This window comes from Ambystoma mexicanum, chromosome 1q (assembly GCF_040938575.1).
Source record: "Ambystoma mexicanum isolate Mex_15411 chromosome 1q, UKY_AmexF1_1, whole genome shotgun sequence".
In the NCBI taxonomy this organism is placed as follows: domain Eukaryota; kingdom Metazoa; phylum Chordata; class Amphibia; order Caudata; family Ambystomatidae; genus Ambystoma; species Ambystoma mexicanum.
The window spans coordinates 804,745,560-804,769,585 of NC_090922.1; the positions used below are offsets into that span (position 1 = coordinate 804,745,560).

The window sequence follows — 24,026 nt, forward strand, 5'->3', positions numbered from 1 at the left end:
ACTCGTACAGAAGTGGGAATGACCAATCCACGACAAATGCGTCTCCAAAGGCTCCTCGGAGGAAATTCCCTTGAGCAGATTCTCTTGCACTTCCGGTTGGCACTGTTCACAAAGAGATCCACTTGTGGGGTTCCCCAAAGGGCAATGATCTCCAGAAGGACTTCCTGAGCCAACTCCCACTCGTGAGCGACCGTGTTCTGTCTGCTAAGAGCGTCCGCCTCCGCATTCTCCTCTCCGGCCAGATGTACTGCAGAGAGGGATATTCCTTGCTGGATTGCCCAGAACCAGAGCTGCATCGCCTCTCTGCATATCAGAAGTGACCCCACCCCCCACTTTTTTTGTTGAGGTAATACATGGCCACTGTGTTGTCCATCATGCTCAGGACACTCTTCCCCAGCACAGACGGCAGAAAAGCCTTCAGGGCCAGCCTGATGGCCCTCCGCTCTAACAGGTTGATGTTGAGTTTGGACTCCAACGACCGCTGGCGATCAGATCGTCTGCATGAGCCTCCCCATCCTGAGGGAAGTGTCCGTCACTACTGTCATCTCCGGCCACGGTTGCCAAAACGGCTTCCCCTTCATCGTATTCCCATCGTTGGCCCACCACAGAAGATCCTGCGAGACCGAGAATGGAATCTGAACAGGATCCGACATCTTGCCTGAATTGAGAGCACTGCAACTTGAGGACCCTTTGCAGGGCTCTCATCCTCAGCCTGGCCTCTGGCAACAGAAAAATGCAGGATGCTATGAGGCCGAGCAACCTTAAGAATTCAAAAGCCGGAAGCCTCTGGGGATGTTGAAATTTGTCCATCATCTGCACAATGTGATGAGCCCTCACCTTGGGAGGCGAGCAATTCTCCAGGATGTGTCGAACACAGCCCGATGTTCTGGAGCTGTTGGGAAGGTGTCAGCTGCAACTTCTTGGAATTTAGGGAGAAGCCCAGCTTGTGAAGGGAGCGGCAGGTGAGACAGATCTATCACTTGCTTGGGAGAATGCGCAAAGATCTGCCAGTAGGGGTAGACGTGAATCCCCCTGCCTCGCCCGAGATACGCTGCCACCACCAACATTAGCTTGGTGAAGACCCTCAGGCGGAGGTCAATACTAATGGCAGGACCTGAAACTGAAAGTGAAAGTGCGAGCTGCCAGCCGCAAACCTCAGGTACTTTCTGCGCTTTGGATGAATCAGCACATGAAAGTAAGCATCCTCTAGGTCCAGCAACACCAACCAATCCTGATGTCGAAGGGCCTGGAGGACCTGAGAAAGTGACCATCTTGAACTTGTCCTTCCTGAGTAGTTTGTTCAACCAACGCAAGTCCAAGATGGGTCTCAATCCCCAGTCTTTCTTTGGAATCAAAAAATATGGGGAATATCATCCCTTGTTCCTCTCCGCTACAGGCACCAGTTCTATAGTGCTTTTCTCCAGCAGGGTCAAGATTTCCTGCACAAGGTGTGGATCCGGAAGCTTCAAAGAGACAGTACCGGTGGATTGTAGTGAGGCTATTGTATCCAGAACCCACGCATCCAAAGTAATAGCTTGCCATTCTTCGAGATGCTGAGACAGTCTGCCGCCAACCAGCGAACAATGGAACATGGCCTGAGTTGTTTTGGAGTGGCTGCGACACCGCCTGAAGGCAAAGAGGCAACTGCCTGAGTGGCTTTGGCACCCCTATTTCCCAGACTACCACAGGTACTTTTACATTGCCCCCTTTGACTGGCAGCTCCTCACATCCTACCAAAAGTAGTAACCAACGGAACCTCTCCTCCACTGCTGTCCCCTAGGACGGAAAGGCGGAGGTTGACGCACAGCTGCGCTCAAAGATTTAGCTGCAGCTTTTGAGGTCTGCAAAGGCTCTCGTCAGCTTTGCTGCCAAACAAATGCGCGCCGTCAAAGGCCAAGTTCAGAAGATGGCTTTGTACATCCGGAGCGAAACCCAACTTCTGCAACCACGCAAACCTGCATATAACGGTGCTCGCAGCCATTGGCCGGCTAACGCGGTCAGCTGTGTCCAATCCCGACTGAAGGTATTCACAAATGGCATCCTTGCCATCTTGCACGAGAGCAAGGAACCCATCCCTTTCTTCCCCCTCGGGAATACGCTCAGCCGCTAGAGAAACAATTCCACATACTGAAAATCTTGCTAAGGCACAAGTGGAGTTGGCCGACTTCAGCGCTATACTCCTCGCAGAAAATACCTTGCGGGCCCAACCATCGAAGCGTTTGCCATCCCCATTAGGAGGGATGGTAGTGTACGCTGCCTGCCTCGAGGTGGCTGTAACTGCCTGAACCACCAAACTCTCGGGAGTGGGGTGAGAGGAAAGGTAGCTGGGGTAGTTACTGGAAAGGTGGAATTTTTAAGTTAACGACTTGTTAACCGCCAGAAGAGATTCCGGGGTCTGCCAAGCAGTCGCCACCCTTTTCTCCAAGCCACTGGCATCATGGAGTGATTGATGTAACTCTTCCAACTGACTGTCCCTGGAAAAGACAAGAGCCACATCAGGCTCAACAGGGTCAAATTCCAAATCTGACCTCTCCTCATCCTCAGATATTATCCAGAGGAAGAAAGAACTCCCACTTCTGTCCCTAGGCAGGTCTGGAATCCTTAACAGGCCTCACAGACTTGGAAGTAAGCCTTCCTTGGAGGATTCACAGTACCAGGGTCCTCCATTGGCAAATTACGGCCAGAAGGCCCCCCTGACGGTTTCGGCATCGACAATGGGGCCAAGGGCTTGTGTGAAGGTAAAGCCTCAACATTCGTATCCAACGGACACGGCGCAGACCTCAAGCCCTTAGCAGATTTCTGCGGTTTCACCGGGGACGAAGACGGAGACCTGGATCTAGCACCTCTCTGGAGATCAACCCGAACCTTGTCCTAACGGGACCTCGATGGTTGCCGATGAGTATCGTGCCAAGGACCCGGCCCCGAAGGCGCGCAAGCCTCGGACCAAGACCATTCCCTGCTGGCTTCTTCCGAAGGCGCGGATGGAACTGTGTGCTGGGATTGAAACATCACCAGCATCTGCTCCCTGAAGGCTGCCCATTCCTCCAGAGTTGAGGTCTTAGTGGGACAAGCCACTTTCCTTGCGGCGCCATCCTACGACGAGGACGGGGAAGGCGACCAGTGACAGCGCTTCTGGGAATGCCGAGACGAGAAATGGAGGGACCCACTCCGGGACAGAGATCCCTGGGACTCCTTCCAACGAGGAGAGTCCCTTGAATTGTCAGTGGACATCCTCTTTGCAGATTTACGGGATTTACTGGGTTTAGAACCCCTACCTACAACTTCCCCTTACGCTCCCGCAAGGCCTTAGCAGTCTGCGACTGGCATTTCGAACAGTCATCGGTGTCTATAACGCTTACCTTAAGTCTCTGCGGGAGCATAATGCCTTTTCAGATGAGGACCTGTGGTCTGGGCACTAGTTCTGTGGAAACAACAACAATTATAACACTATTGTAATCCCCATTCACAAACTGATAACTGATTGGGTACTTTGAAAATAATCCTCCCTTCTCACCTGTGCTTTTGTTTTGTGGAGCTCTCCATCCTGTATTCTACAGGGGCACGTTGGGTAGGTGACTTATTCTGAGGGGGTAATGGTGTTGAAAGCCTTTTATCAGTATAGGGTCCAAAGCTTCTTTTAAAGTATCAAGGGAAAGTCTCTTGGTAAGAATAATAATTGTTTATAGTTCATCAAATTTGAAATGGTCCCTACGAGAGAACTCTTGCTAAAATTTCCTTTTATCCTTTGCAGGTTCGTGGTTCCCCGACAAGGGTTTAGGCTGTGGTAAGGTTGCAGCTATACTCGTTCTTTAAGGACAATTAAATTACGTCAGTTCGTCAAAAGAAACGGAGTAATAACTGCCTTCAGAAACGAGTGTGGTAAAAATAAGCCTTGCTGAGACTTCAGGTAAGCACATATGAAACCTTTCTTTTAAGAAGTTCATTCATTCATTGAATACCTTTATTTTGCAGGTCTTCGGAGGAACTGTGGAAGAAAATGCCTTCGGACGATGCAGAGAACTGGTGTGGAAACTTTGACAAATACGCTGAGATCGCGGGCAAAGGCTGCTGAGACAAAATGCTGCGACGGAGATTCTGACAGGAGATGCAGAGACTTCAAATAGGACTGCAGAAAATTCCTGGAAACCTTTGATTTGGTGAGTCTTTACAGTTTTTCTGCTATTCTGTTAATTTTGCTATGGAACTAATATCTTTGACTTGTTTTCTTCTGTTGACAGGTTCTGTCAGGAGATCGCTGGAAGCGTTACCCCGCTGTCAGTGGAGAATACGCGAAGCGAGAGCTTCGGCGGTGGTGGAGCTTAAGTAGCTCCCTCTGCTACATGTGTAGAATGCACCGAGTTACATTATCTTCCCAATCTTCAACATGGCCGTCGCTAATTCCATAAGGCAAGTGTAATGAGCCTATGGGTACAATGCTAAGAGTGAGGCAAATGCCTCTTGCGCCAGGCTTGAAGCCAATTATGTTCTCTGCCTCTCGTGTATTTCTGAATGGGATCTGCATTTCTGTGCTGGGATCATGACAGTGTCATGATTCTCGCCCAGACACCACAAACAAATGTGGTGCAGGTCCGTAATCGACATCTTAGACTTACAGTCCCGGAAAGTCTTAAAGCCAGACCGCGGAGTCGGAGGGGTAGAAGAAGACATTCACGAGGAATACACCAGGCGCGCTGAGTTCTCGAAGCAAACACGTTTGCAGAAAAAGCGGAACTGAGGCTACGGGTGTGGTGCGTCCTATAACATTCAGTGACGTCGCAGGACGCCCTCTGCCTAAATATTTCCGAAGTAGCACAGCTGTGGAATACGTTGGGAGGACACAATCCATTCAAATGTAAAGACAAAAAGGAGTGTGCCTCATGCCACCCAATCTCTTTAATCAACGTGGATGTGAACGTATACGCGAGTATCCTAGCAAACTGCTTGGGCAGCATTCTGCTGAAGCTTATACAAACGATCAGACAGGGTATGTCAAGGGAAGACTGTGCTTGGATAATATCCGCAAAACATTAGACCTAATAGCTAACTTGAGCGAGGAAGACAGACCAATGCCTCATCTCAATAGATGGCAAATAGGCATTAGATAGGGTCAAATGGAAATTCTTGGGCGCAGTTCTTAGAAAGGCAGGCCTGGGAGAGCAATGGATCATAGGAGCATTAGCATTATACAGAAACACATCGACTTGGTAGTAGTAAATGGTGTAGCATCAGAGAATTTTCAACTAAGCAGAGTGACCCTGCAGGGAGCCCCTTGTCCCCACTGTTATACGTCCTTGTGATCGAGCCGCTGTCATGACCCTTACCACTGGCCCTCACTGGCAAGTCAGCCTTCCAGTTAGGGCCAGGTCAAAGGCCTTAAAACCTCATTCAAAACTCTTGGAGTCAGTCCTGGCGCAGGCTCAACCATCATGAAGACCAACATTAGAATGGGACGATTTACTTGGGACTATATAACTTGAGGGGGGGGGGGGGTTCAGCCAACATGGAGGCACACGCATAGCTCAGTTACAAGGAACTGAGCTATGCGGTCTAGTCTTTTGGGTGTGGCAGGCCTGGGACTACTTTATGTGGACTACTTTGGGTGTAGCAGGCCTGGGACTATTTTACCTGGACTACTTTACCTGAGACTATTTAAACCGCACCCAAACAGCAGAACATGCTTCGCGTTATTCTGCTGTGGGCAGCGTAACGCTCACTGTGTCCAGTTCTTTGATGCCAGCTTACCTGAAACCAAGGACCTGCAGAGAGAACCACCACTACGAAACTTACCTGCCACAGTATCCTGTCGTCACTCCATCGCCGACTTCAGTTCCACTCACCTGAAGGTACAAACTCCATCATCTGGCACCGCATGCACCGTGGAATACCATAACCTGGAAAGAGGAGAAAGAAAGACAGCATTAGTAAGCGTTTACTCACGTTTCCTCCCGAATGAAGAAAGCCACACAATTCTTACCTGGGTATTCATCTCCTGGTCAATATCATCGCTGGAACATTACGGCGCTCGGCAAGGAACATCGCAACCTGGAGAGAAAAGACACAGGTTAGCAATATAAAAGGCGAAACTGTGCCACACATCGCGCAATACTCACTGGACAGAATCGCTTACACCACGCTTTCGCCTACCGCCCATGCTCATCTTCAAACTGCATGACAACACCAAAACACCTTTCCATACCTAAAAGGAAAGCAGCAAGACATTATTCGAACTAAGAGGAACATAAGAACTGCATATAAAGACTAAAGCAACAAACCTACGAGTCGAAGCAGGCCTGGATTCCCAGAGGGGGGCTTGCACCAGTGAAGTAACTTGGTCGCTGCTCGCCCCCCACATCTACGCGCCCCCGCCACGAGGAGCAGGACGGAGAATCCACCTTTTACAATATTAAGACCCATCTTTAACCAGAGGGCTTACCAAGGGACCGGGAGAGGGTTCGAGAGTGCAAATCATCCAACCAGGGCTGGGTGGCGTCCCCGTGGATACCAGGTGAGCGTAACAGCCACTGGCCCAGGAAATCCACCACAACACTAGTGTGAGGTTTTCAGAGGAGTGATTATGAATACAAACGTGCCATGTTTGCGGACTATAACCTTGCATACATTACATCCCCCGAGGTCTCAGTCCCGGACTTGAGGATCGTAAATTATGGCCTGCACTCAGGGTTTTTTGATTCAACATTCATAAAAACAGCAGCGCTACCCTTGTTATCAGACATTACAAATTAGCATAACTAGCATCAGGTACTTGGGTATAACTCTCAAAAGACAGATTTGGCGATGTATATGAGACCAACTATCCACCACTGTGGGCCGCCTTCACCAGAGATCTGAATATATGGTCAAGAATGACTACCATGGGCCGCGTGCTTTACATCAAACATTAATGTGCTCCCTAGATTGCGGTTTCTCTTTCAAGCCCTTCCCCCCCATAGTGGTTCCCGGGGAGGTTTTACTAAAGATGAAAAAGGAACTTCTCTTTTCTCTGGGCAGGACAGAAAACACAAATTGCATACAAAACTCTTGTTCTTCCGAAGAAAGAAGACGGAATGAGCTACCCGGACATAAGAGTACTATAAGACAGCCCAGCTCAGGATAATGGTGGCCCAACTTGAGGGAAAAACGAAGAGAAACAATGGGTCACTCTTAAAAACACTTTCGCCCCGGTCACAATGGCAGAATGCATGTGGGTCCCCCAGAGCAGACTTACCAAAAAGATAAAGTCTCAGCCCGTATTGGCTGTTTTCTGGGCAGTATGACGGCCAGGAGCAAACAAGAAAGGTATCACTACATGGCCTGCCCCACTGAGCTGCATATGGGTACCCCCAATAAGAGACCCAGTGGTAGACTTCCAAGAATGTTGTAAAGCGGGACTGACCAGAGCTGGCCAAATGTGAAACAAAGGTGTGTTCATGTCCAGGACTGTCCTAGAACAAGTGCTGCAGATACAAAACATCCCCCCCCCCACTCGTCTATCTACAGCTTAGAGGGGTTCTATCCGACCATTGTTGGAAAGACCAATTGAAGAGGCCCAAAACCCCTTATTCTTTATTCACACACTGGCCCAAAGGGGTTAATGTCACAAATATACACAGCATTGCTAACAAGAGGTCATCTATCCACCCCCTGCACTCTGACTAGCTGGGAAAGAGACTTGGAACTGCAGGAAGGAAGAGAGATATTGCCCACCTTGTAGAGGGCGGTTTGGTCAACAGTTGCAATGCAGTCTAAAATGTTGAATTGTAGGCTCCTGTTTCGTTGGCACCTGACCCCGCTCAAGCTCTCAAAAATGTATGCAGCGGTCAGCCCGATTTGCTGGGAGGGGATGCACACAGGTCTCAGATTATTGGCATCAATGGTGGAGTTGCCTAAAAGCACAGACTTATTGGAAGGAGGGGTTGGGTTCATGCAATGCAAAAGATGGAGCGTATGCTCCTCTATTGTTGCTATTCTGGGTTTAAAGGAGAGACGAGGACTATTATTTGCTACCCAATTTGCCTCGAAATATTTTTCTGGCAGCAAGAGCATGCTTAGTGCAACAATGGAAAAGGAACACCCTTCCGTCTAAAGTGGACTGGCTCAACCAAGCATTTGACAGTTACGAGATGGAGAGCCTCACGGCAACCCTCATGGAAACGCACACATATGGCTCCACTTCATGGAATTTTATAGGAAAGAGAAACTAGGCAGTGACCAGTCACAAGCTACAAGATGATCACAGCAACAAACACAAAGTTAACTCTGCACATTCATTACTATACACAACCTCTAATCACATTACTGCCGCCTATAATGAGGTACAATAGTGAGGAAACACCACAAAGACCCTTTAAGTGAAATGTGACACCTTATTTGCCAATTTTCCTTAAATTGTTTACTTATCAGCACCACAAGCCCCCGTTTCGGAGCAGTAACCATATCCCTGTGACACTAAAGTTTAGGGAGAGGATTTGGTTGGGGGGGGGCAGGGGGTTTATTCCTTTGTTAGCTTCCAATATGTAACTGAGTTTTCAATATTGCTTCATTGCCACAGGAGATATTATAATTTTTGTTTCACTCCACACAATAAAGTTGATAAATGACAGGCATAACTATTGTTTCTTTAAGAGGTCCATGCTGTCGCATGAGTGTGCATTATCATTGTTATGTTCTGTTATTTGGCATTTATATAGCACCTTATGTATCATTGGTATGATCTCAAAACGCTGGTAGGTTGAACGCCCTCTGGAACCGCAGTTCAGTCAGTAGAGAGTGGTATGGTGCGTGGGTGCACCAGATGTGTGCAGCTGGTGTGGTTGTTGCATGATAGCTGCTTCTTAGCGGTAGGTGTGGTGCTGAGGAAATCAGTTGGATGTGTTCAGTATGGAGGGTGGACACCCAGACTGAGTTCTGGCTGCGTTAGGCCAGAGAAGACGCTTAAGCTAGCCGTAAAGTCCTCAGCTAGCTGTGTTTTATTAGGATGATGTGGAGTTTGTGGGGTCATGTCATTATGAGAACAGCTAGACCGAATGTGTCATAGTACAGTTGTGTTCTAGTTGAATGATGGTGTATAAGGGAGAGTAAGCATAGTAGTGTGATATGGTGGTCATCAGTAAAGCGCCTGCGATCAAGCACGAGAGCAGACAGGGGGGCGTACATTAGGTACAATTTCTAAGTTCAACAATAAGTGTGATACAAGATATCATTCACAATTACAACTAAGTGAGGGATATGCTACAATGATAATTCTATCTAGATGAGGCACATGCTATCATTTGCAATTTCATCTAATTGTGGTTCATGCTATCATTCACAATTCCTTTCAGGTGTGGCATATGCTATCGTTTGCAATTCTATCATTTACAGTACCAACAAAGTGAGGGATATGCTACCAATCATAGTTCTGTCTGGATGAGGTACATGCTATCATTTACAATTCAATCTAAGTGTGGCGCATGCTACCATTCGCAATTCCATTGAAGTGTGGGACATGATATCATTTACAATTCCAACTAAGTGAGCTATATGCTACCAGTCCTAATTCTGTCTAGATGAGGAACATGCTATAATTTACAATTCAATCTAAGTGTGGTTCGTGCCATCATTCACAATTTCATCTAAGTGTGGCACATACTACCATTTGCAATTCCATCTAATTGAGGGACATGATATCATTCACATATCTAAGTGTGGTAAATGCGATCATTCACAATTCCAACTAAGTGAGGGATATGCTACCAATCATAAATCTAGATGAGGCACATGCTATCATTTACAATTCAATCGAAGTGTGGCACATGCTATCCTTCACAATTCTAAGTGCGGGATATATATCTGCTGGAAAAACAAAAGTCTAATAAAAAAAAAATGAGGCTGGTTTATTACTTAATTTGATTTCACCATTGTCAAGGGGTATGTTACGTTATTGGTGGGTGATGGCACGATCTCTGGCATTTCAGTGAAATGGCAACCCTGACCCATTACACTTTACTAAAGTACCATGCTGACAAAGTCCTCCCCACTCCACTGAAAGCGCTGCACATAGAGCAAAGACACACTGACTCCACTGCAAAGTAAGAGAACGTCAGGGGGCTGATAATTGGAGAATAATATCCACATACCTAAGCATTCGTTGGGACTGTCGGCGGTTGCCCTCCTCCAAGGACGGTCATTGTAAAATGGAAGACACTTCTCACAGTCTGCACCATCCGTGTTGTGGCTGCACAAGCAGGCCAGCTTGCCTATCTCGTTCTTGCCGCACTCACTGGCATGCCCGTTGCACTTACACCTATAAATTGGAAGAGGATAGATGGGGCAGCTTTAAAGAAACTGTTTGGCTACCATACAGTCACATGCATTGAAGGACATCTCATATAAAGAGGGTCCAGAACAAAATGCATCGGTTAATGGTAGACTCCAGAGCTTTTCAGTTACAACCCCAGAACTCTGACATTAATGTTTTTAGACAGATGCCTTGATCCCTGGTTCAATTGCTAGAAACGGCTAAAACATTTAATCAGGATATTGTGCTGGGAAAGACATGCCACACTGAAAATAGTAACAACCAAATCCTGCCCACGGATGGTCTCTTGCAAGCATCCAGAAAGGTAGGATCTCTCAGTGGATTAATGTGCCACGTAACATTGGGTCAGTGCAAAGGAAAGGCTACATGATTAAAAATAAGTGGACCAAATCAGGACGAGAGCCCAATTAATTAAGCATCAAGAAGATCAATAACTTCATTAAAGTACTAAATAAATGCATTACGTTAAAACAATTTTTGAAACAGCATTTCCAACCATGAAAACCTCACAAATCCAAAGAGAATAATAATTCCTACGTACACCAAACCCATACATACATACATATGGGTTTGACTTCATACCAATGAACCTGCACACTCCAACCTAAAACCCATGTAATGCTCCAATGTAGTGTCATGTTAAGGTCAACATCCAGTTAAAAAGCATAGCATGAAAATGCAAACTATATGAGATAACCAAGTACACTTGAACTAGCTTCCTACTGCATCCCATAAACACTGGGTTTAAGGGAATCATCCAAAAAGCTCCGAAAAAACCAAACGACCGAAATTCCGCCAAATCTTCCATTCGGTGGCCAGGGCTGCCGGAGAGTCCCCCCGCACCCTTGTGCACTATACTGTGAGCAGGGGTGTCCACCGCAGCCGATCCCGTAAAAAGTAAATAAAGGAAAGGACCCTGCAGCGTCTGTTCCCGGTCATGGAAGTGAAAGGGAACAGGCATTGCAGGGATACAGTGTGTCGGCGGCACACATCGCTGTGTGCCGCCGCAAGGTAAGTAAGGGAGTGGGGGTGGGTGTGGAAGCCAGTGGCTACAATGTTCAGGGAATAAAAGACCAAAGGTTTTCGGAAAAATGACTCTTTTCTCCCTCGAATTTTTCAGTCACGGGCTTCCAACCCCTATCCGGTTTCAGGACCATTTTACTCCACATTAGTTACTAACACAACACCCACATACTATGCACAACATCTGCTTATGAGAACATAAATATTTCTCATCAGTAACAGTCTCTGAAAATTGTAGCTGCCAAGAATGACATGCTTTGCATAGGATGCCATCTAGTGGCTGGAGTGGATCATTACATATTGTTTCCAGATACAAAAAAGGGGCGTACCTGTAACACTATCACTGTTGTACGGGTACTATGACAAATCCAGGGTATACATCTAATCTCCCCACAGTGGAGCCAACCCCTTTGAGGCTAAGGAGGTGAGCCTCTTGAGCATGACCCCCTCCCTAGGGGTCTAGGCAATTGGAACTTCACTGGGAGCGACTCCCCTCTTAGGGACAAGGACTCATTCCCAAGAGGAACTCCCTATAAGAGAAACACTATCTGCTTGTATGACCATTAATATGCCTGCACTAACTGCTGAATCGCCTTCAACCAGTAATGAGATTCCCATCTCCTTGCCTTTAGGCAATGCTGGATTTCACTTAACGAACCTCTGGGACGCAAAGCCAGCGACAGCACGAGAGAATCGAAGGAGCAGAGATGCGTGCGAGCGCCAGAAGGTGGACAAAGCAGTGGAGAAACTGCTCTAGGAGCAGGGTCGAGAAGGCCGTCCCGCTCGGTGGCTTGACCACAGGCTTCCCGTGGTGGGCTTGGAGCAGACGTACAAAAGCCAATACAAGACGCATTTGGATGCACAAGTCCTCCACCACCGCTGTATGTGGAGACTGCAGAGGTAAGCAAGTTCTGAACCAGATGCTGCGAGGACAGAATGGAGAGAAAAACCAGGGGCAGACTGCACGAAACTCAATAAGCCGAGAACAAGTCCAATGCTGCAGAAGGTAGTAAGGTGGTATAGGGAGGGAGGAGGAAATGGGAAACAATTGAAGTAACTTTTAATGTGCGTTACGGGAGCCCGATAAACCCGAAGTGGGAACACTGGCGAGAGTCGCGAGTGTTGTGCACTATAAGGAATCATCGAGGCCTGGAGGGCCTTATAAGAGGCACTGCAAAAATAAATAGAAGAGAATCCGAACGTTCAAGTTATAAGTGATAAAGGACAAAAAGAATATAAATGGCAGGGGGAATACAAGCAGGATCCACATGAAGAACCCCAAAGACTGTAAAAGCAACCAATAGAAGGGATGCAGAAGTGTCCCGTCTGGTAAAGGATCAACCAAAAGAAGGACAAAAGAGGCTGGGGGAAGGATATAAGGATCCCTATTGAAAACCCCTTTAGAGGAACTGTAAAAACCAGTAGAAAGGACCTGTGAGGGTTCAACCGATTAAAAGAAGAAACCACAAGAAAAGCATACCAGGAATTGGAGAAAGGACACGAGAAGGATCCCTATGTGTAAAGAGGTTAAAACTTAAAATGTATGCCATGAGTTACAGAATCGCAATAAGCATAAAGCAACTTTATATAAAAGCCTTTTTTCATTGGAACGAACAGCACCACCCTGAGAAGAAGCCCACGTGTTCGGCCAAAGGAAGTCTTAGCCAGAATCGCAGTGCTCTGGTCTCCAGCTTCTTTTTCTATAATGGTAGGGCTTGATTAACATTTTTAATTTTTGTACTTTAACACAGGACATACTTTTGATTTTTGGACCGACTAGCACTTTTACACAAGTAGAACAAGTTACTCTTGCCTGGTAACGTTCTTTTGATGGGATGGTCCGACGATGTATTCCATATCTATGACAGAAATCACCACAGCTGTGCCGCTTCGGAAAATCTTTCGGCGTCCGCATCCGACGTCGATGCGCTGTCCTCGAGGGCCTCCGTCAAACAGACGTCACTGGATGTTATAAGTAGGACGCACGACGCCCGTAGCCTCAGTTGCAGTTTTTTCCCCAGAACGTGTGGCACCAAACCACTGCCAGTATGACCACAGAAAGCCTTGCAGAAACTTAAGCTGCAATCGCATAAGAAATTCTGTAGCGGGGCAGGTAGGGAGGGAGCGATATGGAATATGTCGGACCATCCCATCGAAAGAACGTTACCAGGTAAGAGAGTAACTTGTTCTTCGAGGGGATTGGGTCCTCCGACGTATTCCACATCTATGACAGACTCCCAAAGTACCACCAACGTATGGAGGAGGGAAAAATTATTTAGAATATAGAAATTTAGAATGCCCAATCAAATTGCAGCGTAAAGAACCGCCTTGCCAAAGGCCAGATCCTGCCCATGGATAGGATCTAGGAAGTAGTGTCGTACAAAAGTATGGACCAAAACCCATGTGGCTGCTTCACAGATGTTACGAATAGGAACACCCCTCTGCAGGGCAGTAGAGGCAGCCATACCCCTAGTAGAATGGGCCCATAAGCCTACAGGAGGGTCCTTACCAGCCAGGCGGTAACATTCAGAAATTGCCAAGATAATCCATCTAGACAAAGTCTGCTTAGTCACAGTGTTAGGGAGAATTCTCTGTAAGGCTAATTTCCCAAACCTAGTGAGTCCCCCAGCAGCTTTGCTGGATTTTTGGGGTTTATTTTTTTCTCTCCTGCTAAGAGTGAGATTCTTTTACTCCCACTCTTGGACATGATTTGAGGTGTTCCTTTATCTTTCAATGTGTTTTATGGGCTATGGGGTCTTTTACTCCATAGGGTCTCATGTGTTTTTGATGTGGGTTACACAGCACCCTCTGTGCCGTAACCCAGGGGTATCGTAGCGACCCCCCAACATAGACGCCATACCCTGGGATGGACTACTGTCTCCCAGGGCATGTAAAGTCACCATTGGCTTTACTAGTCCCAAATTATGACCAGAAACCAGTACAAATCATATTGTGGACGTACTGGTCGGGCAATTCGATTGCCCCAGGGTCTGTTGTTCGAGGGGGCACGTCTACGTCCCCCCCTGATAGAGTTTTGGCTGGGGGCAGTGGATACTACTTTTTATATTCGACCGCGAATATATCTCTATGGGATTTTCCCATTGTTCGAGGCTACTAACTTTATTTAATTCTTATAGCCTCGAACATACCGCCGGTTTATTTAATATTAATTCACCGGTTGGTATTTTTTGCCAGGACTCTATTCTAAAATGGCGTTTGTGTTCTCTTCTGTGACTCCGACCCAAGTCGAGCCTTTTGTTCCACTTTTTTGGCGGGCTTCTCCACAGAAGCCTCCAAAAGTGGTGCCACTCTGTCTGGGTACCACAGGGGGTGTGGGAGGGGGTTTAGGCACCCTGGACTGAATTACCTTGGCAACTCAAGTCGCACTCTTGTGTGATTGGCCCAAGTGGTGAGCCGACCGGCTCACCACTTAGCATGGTTGATTGACAGCTAGGCTGAGTGAATGGGGTGTGCTGCATTAAAGCAGGGCTTTGGGGACTGGCACTTCAGAAGTCGCCACAGGACCCAAGAATCTGAGGAGGGAGAAGCTGAGCCGACCTGCAACGACGACACCACCGGTGGAGCCCTGCTGAACCGGCTCACCACTTTTCCCCCCCGACGACAGAGGAGATCCAGTCCGGAGAGTCTTCTTCCTTTGACTGGTGGGGATAACCAGTTTTGCCTTTTCTCCTTCCTGGAGCATCTCGTGACCACCTTGCCCGTGCCAAGCACCCCGGCAACCGGAATACCACGGTTTACCACTACCGCGAAGAGAAGGGTAGTACCTTTTAACCGGAGAACTCTGCGGCTGGTTTCTTCCCTGGCAATGCAACGACCTTCATCTTTCCTCCACGGTGAGACCTCTTCCTCTGAATGAAACGCCGACTTGCACCTGCTGCCAGGAACAACTGCCCCCGCTGGAGCTTCCTTCACACTTAAGGTACTGTGTCCCGCCTGCCTTCCCTTGCGACAGAACGTTCGGGGTGACAGTAAAGCCTCAACTTTCTAACCTGGGCTGGCCTGGTACAACCTAGCTAACTTTTCCTGACTTTAATTTCATCCTTTTTGTGCGAACTATCTACAAGACTCTTTGGGCATAACCCCACTGTGTGAACCTGGACCCCTTCTGCTTGCTCTCTCCAAAAGTGGGCCTTGCAATTGACTTCCTTGCTCTCCAGTAGAACTCTGCCTATCCTGCCTTACTGTGGTTCTTTGTAAAAGTATTGAAATTTGTGTGCTTCCTTAACGCTGCCTTTTTCCCCTCCCTTTCTTTACAACTTATTAGTGTCATCTTATGTTAAGCGCTCATCTCTGTCTGAAAATAAGTGGCGTTTCTCACCAAGACTTGTCTAATAAGTGAATAGGGTTGTATATATGATAGTGACTGTGCTGAATTTACTACCTCGTTTTTGCTAGTGTAAATCACAAGTTTGTTCTTAAATAAATAATTATATACTTTTACACCAACGCTCTGGTCAGCGTTTGTTTGTGCTACTGTGTCTCTGTACCTATTGTGTATACTCTGCATACTTGTCATGATGCCTACCCCCGGGCATCCGGGTCGAGTCCATCAGCCCCGGCTGGGGGCTGTTTGGATTCAGTCCTGGTGCCATAGGCGCCAGGCTCTCAGACTTTACTTACCTTATGCAGACCATGCTGCAAATGAGTCCAAGCCAACGTGAGGCCTGGATGGGACTATTTTATTACAGGGACTATTTTTTACTCGGGTGTGATTCTGGGGAACATCTTACCTGGGACTACTTTGCAGGCTATTTAAACCACGCCCGAACAGCAGCTCATGCTTCGTGTTATTCTGCATCCAGCAGCGTAACGCTCACCGTGTCTGCAAGTCAGCATCCAGTCTTCTGCCACGCCCGCCTCGAATCCGGAGCTCCTAGAAAAAAGGAAAAGAAAGGAGAAGAGGTTAGATCACGGACATTATTTGATTCCTTACCCGATTCCGGACCCAGCACATCTCCGAGCCTGGAAAGGACATTATTTCAGCATGCGTCGCTTCGCCAGCAGCAGCGCCGCGTTATACTCACCAGTCCACCGCATCTTTAAACTCGGCGCTGCATCCATTTCCTTCATCGAAAGCCAGCACCTGGGGTGAAAACAAAAAGGAAGGTGAGCCGAGAAAACCGACAAAGACAATCTCTTGGCCACCATAGGCTTACCTGCTTTGCCATCGGAGGTATTACCCTTTAATTCGCCGCATCCTTCTATGCCGCACCTATAAAGGGAGAGAAAACAGCAAGTTAAACTCATGCAACTTTTACCGGACAGTGTTTGGTAATACAGACTCTTACCTGAATGCCATCAGCTGCCTCCAGGCAATATTCTTTTGGACCCAGCTGCAACCTAACGAGGGAATGGAACAAGAGTGAACATCGGACATATTGAACTCTTAGAACTTTGTAGACACTGGAGTCAATATTCCTCCGGAACTCCTCCAGTACCTTCAAACCAGTGAAGTAACTGGTATCTACGCGCCCCTGCATGCCATGCAGGATGGAGAGCTCATCATTTAAAAACATAACGTGAGGTTACCAAGAGGGGATATCAGAGGTGATTAGTGGGGAGCACGAGAACAGTGGGGGGGGGGGCCATCACTTAAGTCCACGGGTGGCTAAATCCCTTTTTCCACTTGCAGGAGAATACTTCTATGAGTCCAGCAGACAAGATTAGGCGGGCCAGTCCAGACTGTCATCTCTTCACTACGCATCACGTTGGTGGAGCCCACAGCTGTCCGGGTCCGATCAACGCCCCTGTGGGAACCAGGTGAGCGTAACAATACTGCCTAACTCTTCTTGAGGGAAGTCCGACTGCTCAGCCACAGCTACCTAGTGAATCTGTGTGGTACAGACTGCTACCAAGTGGGTTTACTGCCAAACACCTGTAGTCTTAAATCTTTTGCAGTGGTCCCTAAGGGAACTGCACAGGTTTCTGTCTAACACACAGCTTGTCCCAAACGCCTTCCACCGTAACCAATGAAGAGCTGATCATCCACTCTGACCCGGGAACATGCGTGAAATGTAGAAACTTAAAGCTCTCCTAGGATCCAACCTATGGAGCCTCTCCTCTTCCATAACAGGATGTGGAGAAGGATAAAATGCGGAAGAACCTCCTTCTGGCTTAAATGAAATTCTGACACCACCTTCAGAAGAAAGGAAGGACGAGCTCTGAGGACTTATGAAACACAGTGAAGGGTGGCTTAACAGACAGTACCTGCAACTCACTCACTCTGCGAGCGGAAGTGACCGCAAATAAAAACAGTTTTAAGGGTTAACAGCATCAAAGGACAAGAATGTAAAGGCTCAAACTGAGCACCCATAAGGAACTTCAGAAAAAGGTTCAAATCCCAACCAGGCACCTGGAAAGGTGACGGCGGAAACACATTAGTGAGTCCTTTGAGAAACTGAGAAAAAGGAATTTTGAAATAGGAAAACTCCTCAGACGAGCGCTTAAATATAGACAGCGCCGCCAGGTAACCTTTAACAGTACCCACTTGCAGGCCCCTGGGGCCAACGAAAACAAAGACAGAACCACAGGAATGTCACATGAAAAAGGATCCACATTCTGAACCCTGCACCAGTCGCAGAACTTTCTCCAACGGCAACGGTACAGGGACTTAGTCGCCAGCTGTCTGGCCGAAAGCAACACCTCCATAACGTCTTATGGGAGTTCCCAATCCTTGTAACTCAACCTTTCAGAAGCCAAGCGTGAAGGTTGAGGGACCTGATCTCTGGATGGAGAACCTGACCCCACCCCCACTCCCGTGTGAGCAGATCGTCTCGGTAGGGAAGACGACGTGGAGGGCAGATGGACAAGTCGAGAAGGTCCGGGTACCACGTCCTCCGGGCCCATGCAGAGCAATGAGGATCATCCGGGAAACGAACCTCCGTAGCCTTCGCAGCACTTGCGGGATGACGGGGACTGGAGGAAACTCGTGCAGCAGTGTGAAGAACCACTCCACCACGAACGCGTCTCCTAAGGCTCCTTTTGGAGGAAATTCCTACGAGCAGAACCTTTCGCACTTCTGGTGGACACTGGAGGTGAAGAGATCCACTCAGAGCATCCGCCGTCTCATTTTCGTCTCCGGCCAGATGAACTGCTGAGATCGAAACATCCTGCTGGATGGCCCAGAACCAGAGCTGCATTGCCTCCCTGCACAGAGGAAGTGACGCTGCCTCCCCCCCCTTTTTAGATGAGGTAGTGCATGGCCACTGTGTTGTCTGTCAGAATCAGGACATTCTTCCCTCGCACAGTTGGCAGAAAAGCCTTCAGGGCAAGCCTGACGGCCCGTAGCTCCAACAGATTGATATGGAGTCTGGACTCTGATGGAGACCAACGACCGCTGACTGTCAACTCGTTGGCATGAGCTCCCCATCCCATGAGGGATGCGTCCGTCATGATAGTCACCTCCGGCCAGGGCAGTCAAAATGGAGCCCCCCCCCTCAGATTGCCTTCGACGGCCCACCACAGAAGGTCCTGGGTGACCGAGGGCGGCACCTGAACGGGGTCCGACATCCTGCCAGAGGACCGACCAATGGAGCTTGAGGGCCCATTGCAGAGAGCTCATCCGCAACCTGGCCTCTGGCACCAGAAGAAGGCAGGATGCCATGAGGCCAAGCAACCTCAAGAACTCGAACGCCGGGAGCGTATGTGCAAGTTGAAACTTGTGCAGCATCTGCTGAATGTGAAGAGCCCTCACCTGGGGAGGGAAACCTTGCCCCAGTGATTTGTCGAGCACTGCTCCGATGTACTGAGCCGCTGTGTTGGCGTCAAGTGGGACTTCTTTAAATTGAGGGAGAAGCCCAGCTTGTGAAGGGAGTGGCAGGTGACGGACAGATGATCCAGGACCTGCTCGGATGAGCGCGCCCTGATCAGCCAATCGTCCAGGTAGGGGTAGACGCGAATCCCCTTTCCTGAGATACGCTGCCACCACCACGAGCTTGGTGAAGACCCTCGGAGCGGAGGTCTATCCGAACGGCAGGACCCGAAACTGAAAGTGCGAGTCACCAACCGCGAAGCTCAGGTATTTCTTGTGCTTTGGATGGATCGGCACATGAAAATAAGCGTCTGAGGTCGAGAGACACCAACCAGTCCTGAAGTTGAAGGGCCTGGAGGACTTGAGAAAGAGTAACCATCTTGAACTTGTCCTTCCTGAGGAGTTTGTTCAAGCCGCGCAAGTCCATGAAGGGTCTCAATCCCCAGTCTTTCTTCGAAATCAAAAAATAAGGGGAATACTATCCCTTGTTCCTCTCTGCTACAGGCACCAGTTCTATGGTGCCTTTTTCCAGAAGGGATTGAATTTCCTGCGCAAGGAGTGGGTCCAGACTCTTCAAAGAGATTCCCTGGTCGACTGTCTTGAGGCCTCTGCCGGAAAGGAAGAGTAGCCGTGGGCTATGATCTCCAGAACCCACACATCTGAAGTAATGGCACGCCACTCTACAAGATGCTGCGCCAGCCTTCCCCCAACCGGCGAACCATGGGACATGGCCTCATGACTAAGCTGAAGCGGCTGCGGCAGTGCCTGAGGGCAAAGAGGCAACTGCCCGAGCGGCCTTGGCACCTCAAGTACCCCATTTTCCACCTCTGGCACTCCTACGGTGGACCCTTTGACTAGCAGCTCCTCTCGATTTACTAAAGGACGAGTAATATCGAAATGAACCTCCCCTCCATTGTTGTCCCCTAGGACAAAAAGGCAGAGGCTGGCGAATTGCAGCGCCTAACGACTTAGTTGCAGCTTTAGAGGTCTGCAACCTCTCAAGGCTCTCGTCAGCCTTGCTGCCAAAAAGATGTTCACCATCAAAGGGCATGTTGAGGAGTCGAGTTTGCACATCAGGAGCAAACCCCGACTTGTGCAACCACGCAAACCTGCGTATTACGGTGCTCGCCGCCATGGACCGGCTGACGCAATGAACCATGTCCAGACCCGACTGAACGGACTCACACATGGCGTCCTTGTCATCCTGAACGATAGCAAGAAAACCATCCCGTTCCTCCCCTTCGGGAATATTATCAGCCGCTAAGGAGATACAGTTCCACAGAGTGTGCGTGAAACGAGATCAGGCACAAAACGGAGTTGGCAGCTTGAAGCCCCATACCCCCCCAGAAGAAAACACCACCCTCGCCCAGCCGTCAAAACGTTTGTCATCCCCATCAGGAGGGATGGTAGGGTACGACGCCTGCTTTGCAGGAGCCGTAACCGCCTGCACCACCAAACTCTCCGGAGTGGGGTGCGTAGTCAAGTAGCAGGGGTCGCCACTGGCTGGGCGATATTTCTTCGGCAAGGACTTGCTCATTGCCGGGTGACTCTCTGGAGAAGTCCAAGCCGCAGCCACCCTTCTCTGCAAGGCCATATGGAATGGCAGTAATGGGTCAGTTGGTGGACCTTGGTCGAGGATATCAGTCAGATCATCCTGCTGAAAATCCCCAGGGGGGGCACACCACCCCAGGTAATCCGTGACCCTCGACATCAGGCGCCGGTAAGAGGAGTCGGCATGCGTGCCAGGCTCAGGCCTACCAAACTTCACCTCCGGAGAGGTGTCCAGCCCACTGGTGTCGTGCAACGACTGGCGCAGGTCCTCAAGCTGGCTATGACCCGAAAGGAGGCCATCAGGAACCTCTGCAGGAACCTCACCTTCCTCAGACCCCTCATCCACCTCAAATACAATCCAAAGGCTTGAAAGAGGGTACAGAAAAAGGAACAAAGACATGTTTAGCCTTGGCCAGAGCCTTTCTGGGGGGTTCCACCGTGCCAAGGGGTACGTCTGAAAAAGCATAGAGGGAATAGGCGTCGAGCGCAGCGCCAACAACTTAGAGGGCGACACAGGCCTCGAGGGCGGAGCCCTGAGTGCGTCTCTCGACAGCCTGGGCGCCGACGACTTCCTCAGAGACAGAGCCTCGAGAGAGTCCGTCGACTACCTCGGTGCCGCCGGCATCGAGGTCTTCTTCGAAGACATCACAGGTTCTTGCGGTCTCGAGGGCGTCGAGGACCGGGAACGGGCATGTCTAGAGCAACCATCCTTGTCCGACCGGGACCTCTAAGGCGCCCAGTGGTCGCGACGACTGCTCAAGCCCAAAGGCGGACGAGCGGTGTCTCTAGTACGGCCACGGCCGGCGTCCTCAGACGGCGCAGACGGACCGGAGCCCTGCGATTGAAAAATCACCAACATCTCCTTTCAGAAGGAATCCCATTCCTCAGGAGTGGAACGCTTGTTGGGACAAGCAACCCGCCGACGGGCGGAGTCCTCGGACGGGGAAGGCGACCTGTGACGGTGCTTCCTGGAGTGCCTCGAAAAGGCAGAGGAATGGCGGGACCGACTCCCAGACCGAGAACCCCCGGACTCACGACGATGCGGAGAGTCCCCCCTCGAATCATCCCTCGAAAGACCAGTGGAACGCGACTTCCGGGGCTTGGCCACCTTACCGACCGACCGCTTCTTACGCTCCCGATTGGCAGTCGACAGTCATCCGTATCATGGTCCTCCCCGTGGCACCAGAGGCAAGCGTCGTGCGTGTCCTTCAGCGACATCTTGGACATGCACACCCGACACTACTTAAACCCGGACCGCGGGGTGGAAGAAGCTGAAGACATCATACAATATTCAATGAAGAAACAGGTTCGAAGAACCAAAAGAACAGGATTCAGTAGAATCGAGGTGCGCCGAGATCTCCGAAGTGAACACGTTCGCGGAAAAACGGAACTGAGGCTACAGGCGTTGTGCGTCCTACTCATAACATCCGGTGACGTCGGCTCGACAGAGGCCCTCGAGGACAGCGTATCGACGCAGAAAGATTTTCCAAAGCAGCACAGCTGTGGTGATTACTGTCATAGATATGGACCCAATCCCCTCGAAATTTAGTTTCTTAGGCAGGGACAATTCCCTTAGCGATGGAGATGGATAGGCATTTTCTAATTGTATTTAATGAAGAACCATTTTAAATATCCTACGTGCATCCAACTTCTTCTGGCTCGCCACAGTACCTATGATCCCTCAAACGTCTGCATCCTCATATTGTTTTCTAGCATGTCTCCTTTTTCTGCTCCTACGTGGGGAGGATAGGTGGGAGCATGTGATTCTAAGCAGATACAAGCTTCAGAAAGATGACTGCTAAGTGATAAGTCTTTTTGAGCTTGTGCATTTGCTTAGATTCACATGCTTTGCATAGATTAGCAAGCAGGATTTGTTGAAGGAGGTGGGCGAGCTGAAGGACTTATTGAATAATTGCCTTCATAACGTCTGCCGCACTTGTGGGTCTGCTTTTGATTGTTTATCTAGGCTGTTGTGTTTTGTGAAGCTGAGCTCCCAAGTGGACGCTCTACAAATGGCTTTCAGGGGTACATTTGCTAGGAAAGCAAGGGTTGCTCATGCACTTCTTGTGGAGTGAGCCCTTGGTGTTGAAAGTAATGTTTTCTTAGCAAAAGAGTAAACCTTTATGCAAATAATCCACTGTGCAACAGTTGCTTTGGCGACTGCCTGTCCTCTTCCTACTGCGATGGAAGAATTGTGTTTTCGGTATGCCCTTTGTTTTGTCAAGATAGTACATTACTGCTCTTTGCACATCTAGGGTATGAAGAGATCTTGCGTTTTACTTTGTGGGTTTTGGAAGAAAGCTGGCAATTCAATTGAATGGGTAACATAGAATTTAGAAATTAATTTCGGGGAGAAGCTAGGAGGTGTTCTCAAAACCACCTTGTTTTTATGTATGGTAACAAACAGTTAAGAGGCCAACGGTGCTTGTAGTTGACTAATTCTTCGAATAGGGGTCTTTAAGAGAGGCTTTGTGTATGGGTTCAAAGGTTTATCCCATGAGCTGGGTGAGTACGATGTTTAAATCCCATCCTGGGGGGGGGGGACATGTAGGGGGGGGAAAGTGCGTCACTGGTGGGCATATGCGTGTAATGCTGCTCATATAAGCTTTCACTACTACTCAGCACCATGATGGTTTTGGATTTGGTGTATGCTGCCAAACGCAGCTTCACTGAGTTATATACTAAGCCAAAGTCTAGCAAGTACTTGAGATGATCATCTACACCAGAAGCTGAGCAATCTATGGAGTTAGATTTGTTTATTTTGCACCAGAACACAAATAATTCCAACTTGTTGAAGTAGCAATGTCTTATGTTGGGTTTTCTTGCTTCTCGAATGATATCTATCCACTTTGGGGGGAGTTGGAGATGTCCAAACTATGACCTCGGAAGCCAGCCTGCTAAGCTAGTTGTCGGAGGTGTAGGGTGTGTTAAAAAAGTGTTTTTCTGCCTGAGCAGGCTTTGTATTGGATGTAGATGACTGTTGGGCATAGGGATATGTGCATTAGGTTGAGTATCACGGCTGGCTGTCTGGCCCACATTGGAGCAATGTCAATTATTGTTAGGCTCTCTTGGTGCATCTTGTGTATTAGTTTGCAAGTGAGTGGCGTGGAGGGGGAGGCGTATGCAAATATCCCTGACCAGTTCATCCATAGTGCGTTGCCTAGGGACCTGGTTTGGGGGAAACTGGATGCGTAGTCTGATTGGTTTAGGTTTTCTTTTTTGTAAATCGGTCTATTTTTGGGTGACCCCCCATATCACAAAAATCTATTGAAGTGTATTGGTGTGGGGTTGCCACTCGTGTTCGATATTCAGTCTCTGCTGACTGAGTCTGCCAGAGAGTTGGACCCCCGGGACGTGATGTGCCTGTATGAATATGTGCCTCTG

The 24,026-nt window shown here is 48.9% G+C and overlaps 1 protein-coding gene across 1 annotated transcript in view; it reads right to left on the reverse strand.

Moving 5' to 3' along the window:
• Nucleotides 1-24,026, reverse strand: part of LAMC1 (laminin subunit gamma 1) — a 922,342-nt gene that overhangs the window by 666,593 nt on the left and 231,723 nt on the right. The window contains exon 4 of the mRNA XM_069641408.1: nucleotides 10,116-10,282. Coding sequence (XP_069497509.1) covers nucleotides 10,116-10,282 — 167 coding nt within the window. The remainder of the gene's footprint in view (nucleotides 1-10,115; nucleotides 10,283-24,026) is intronic.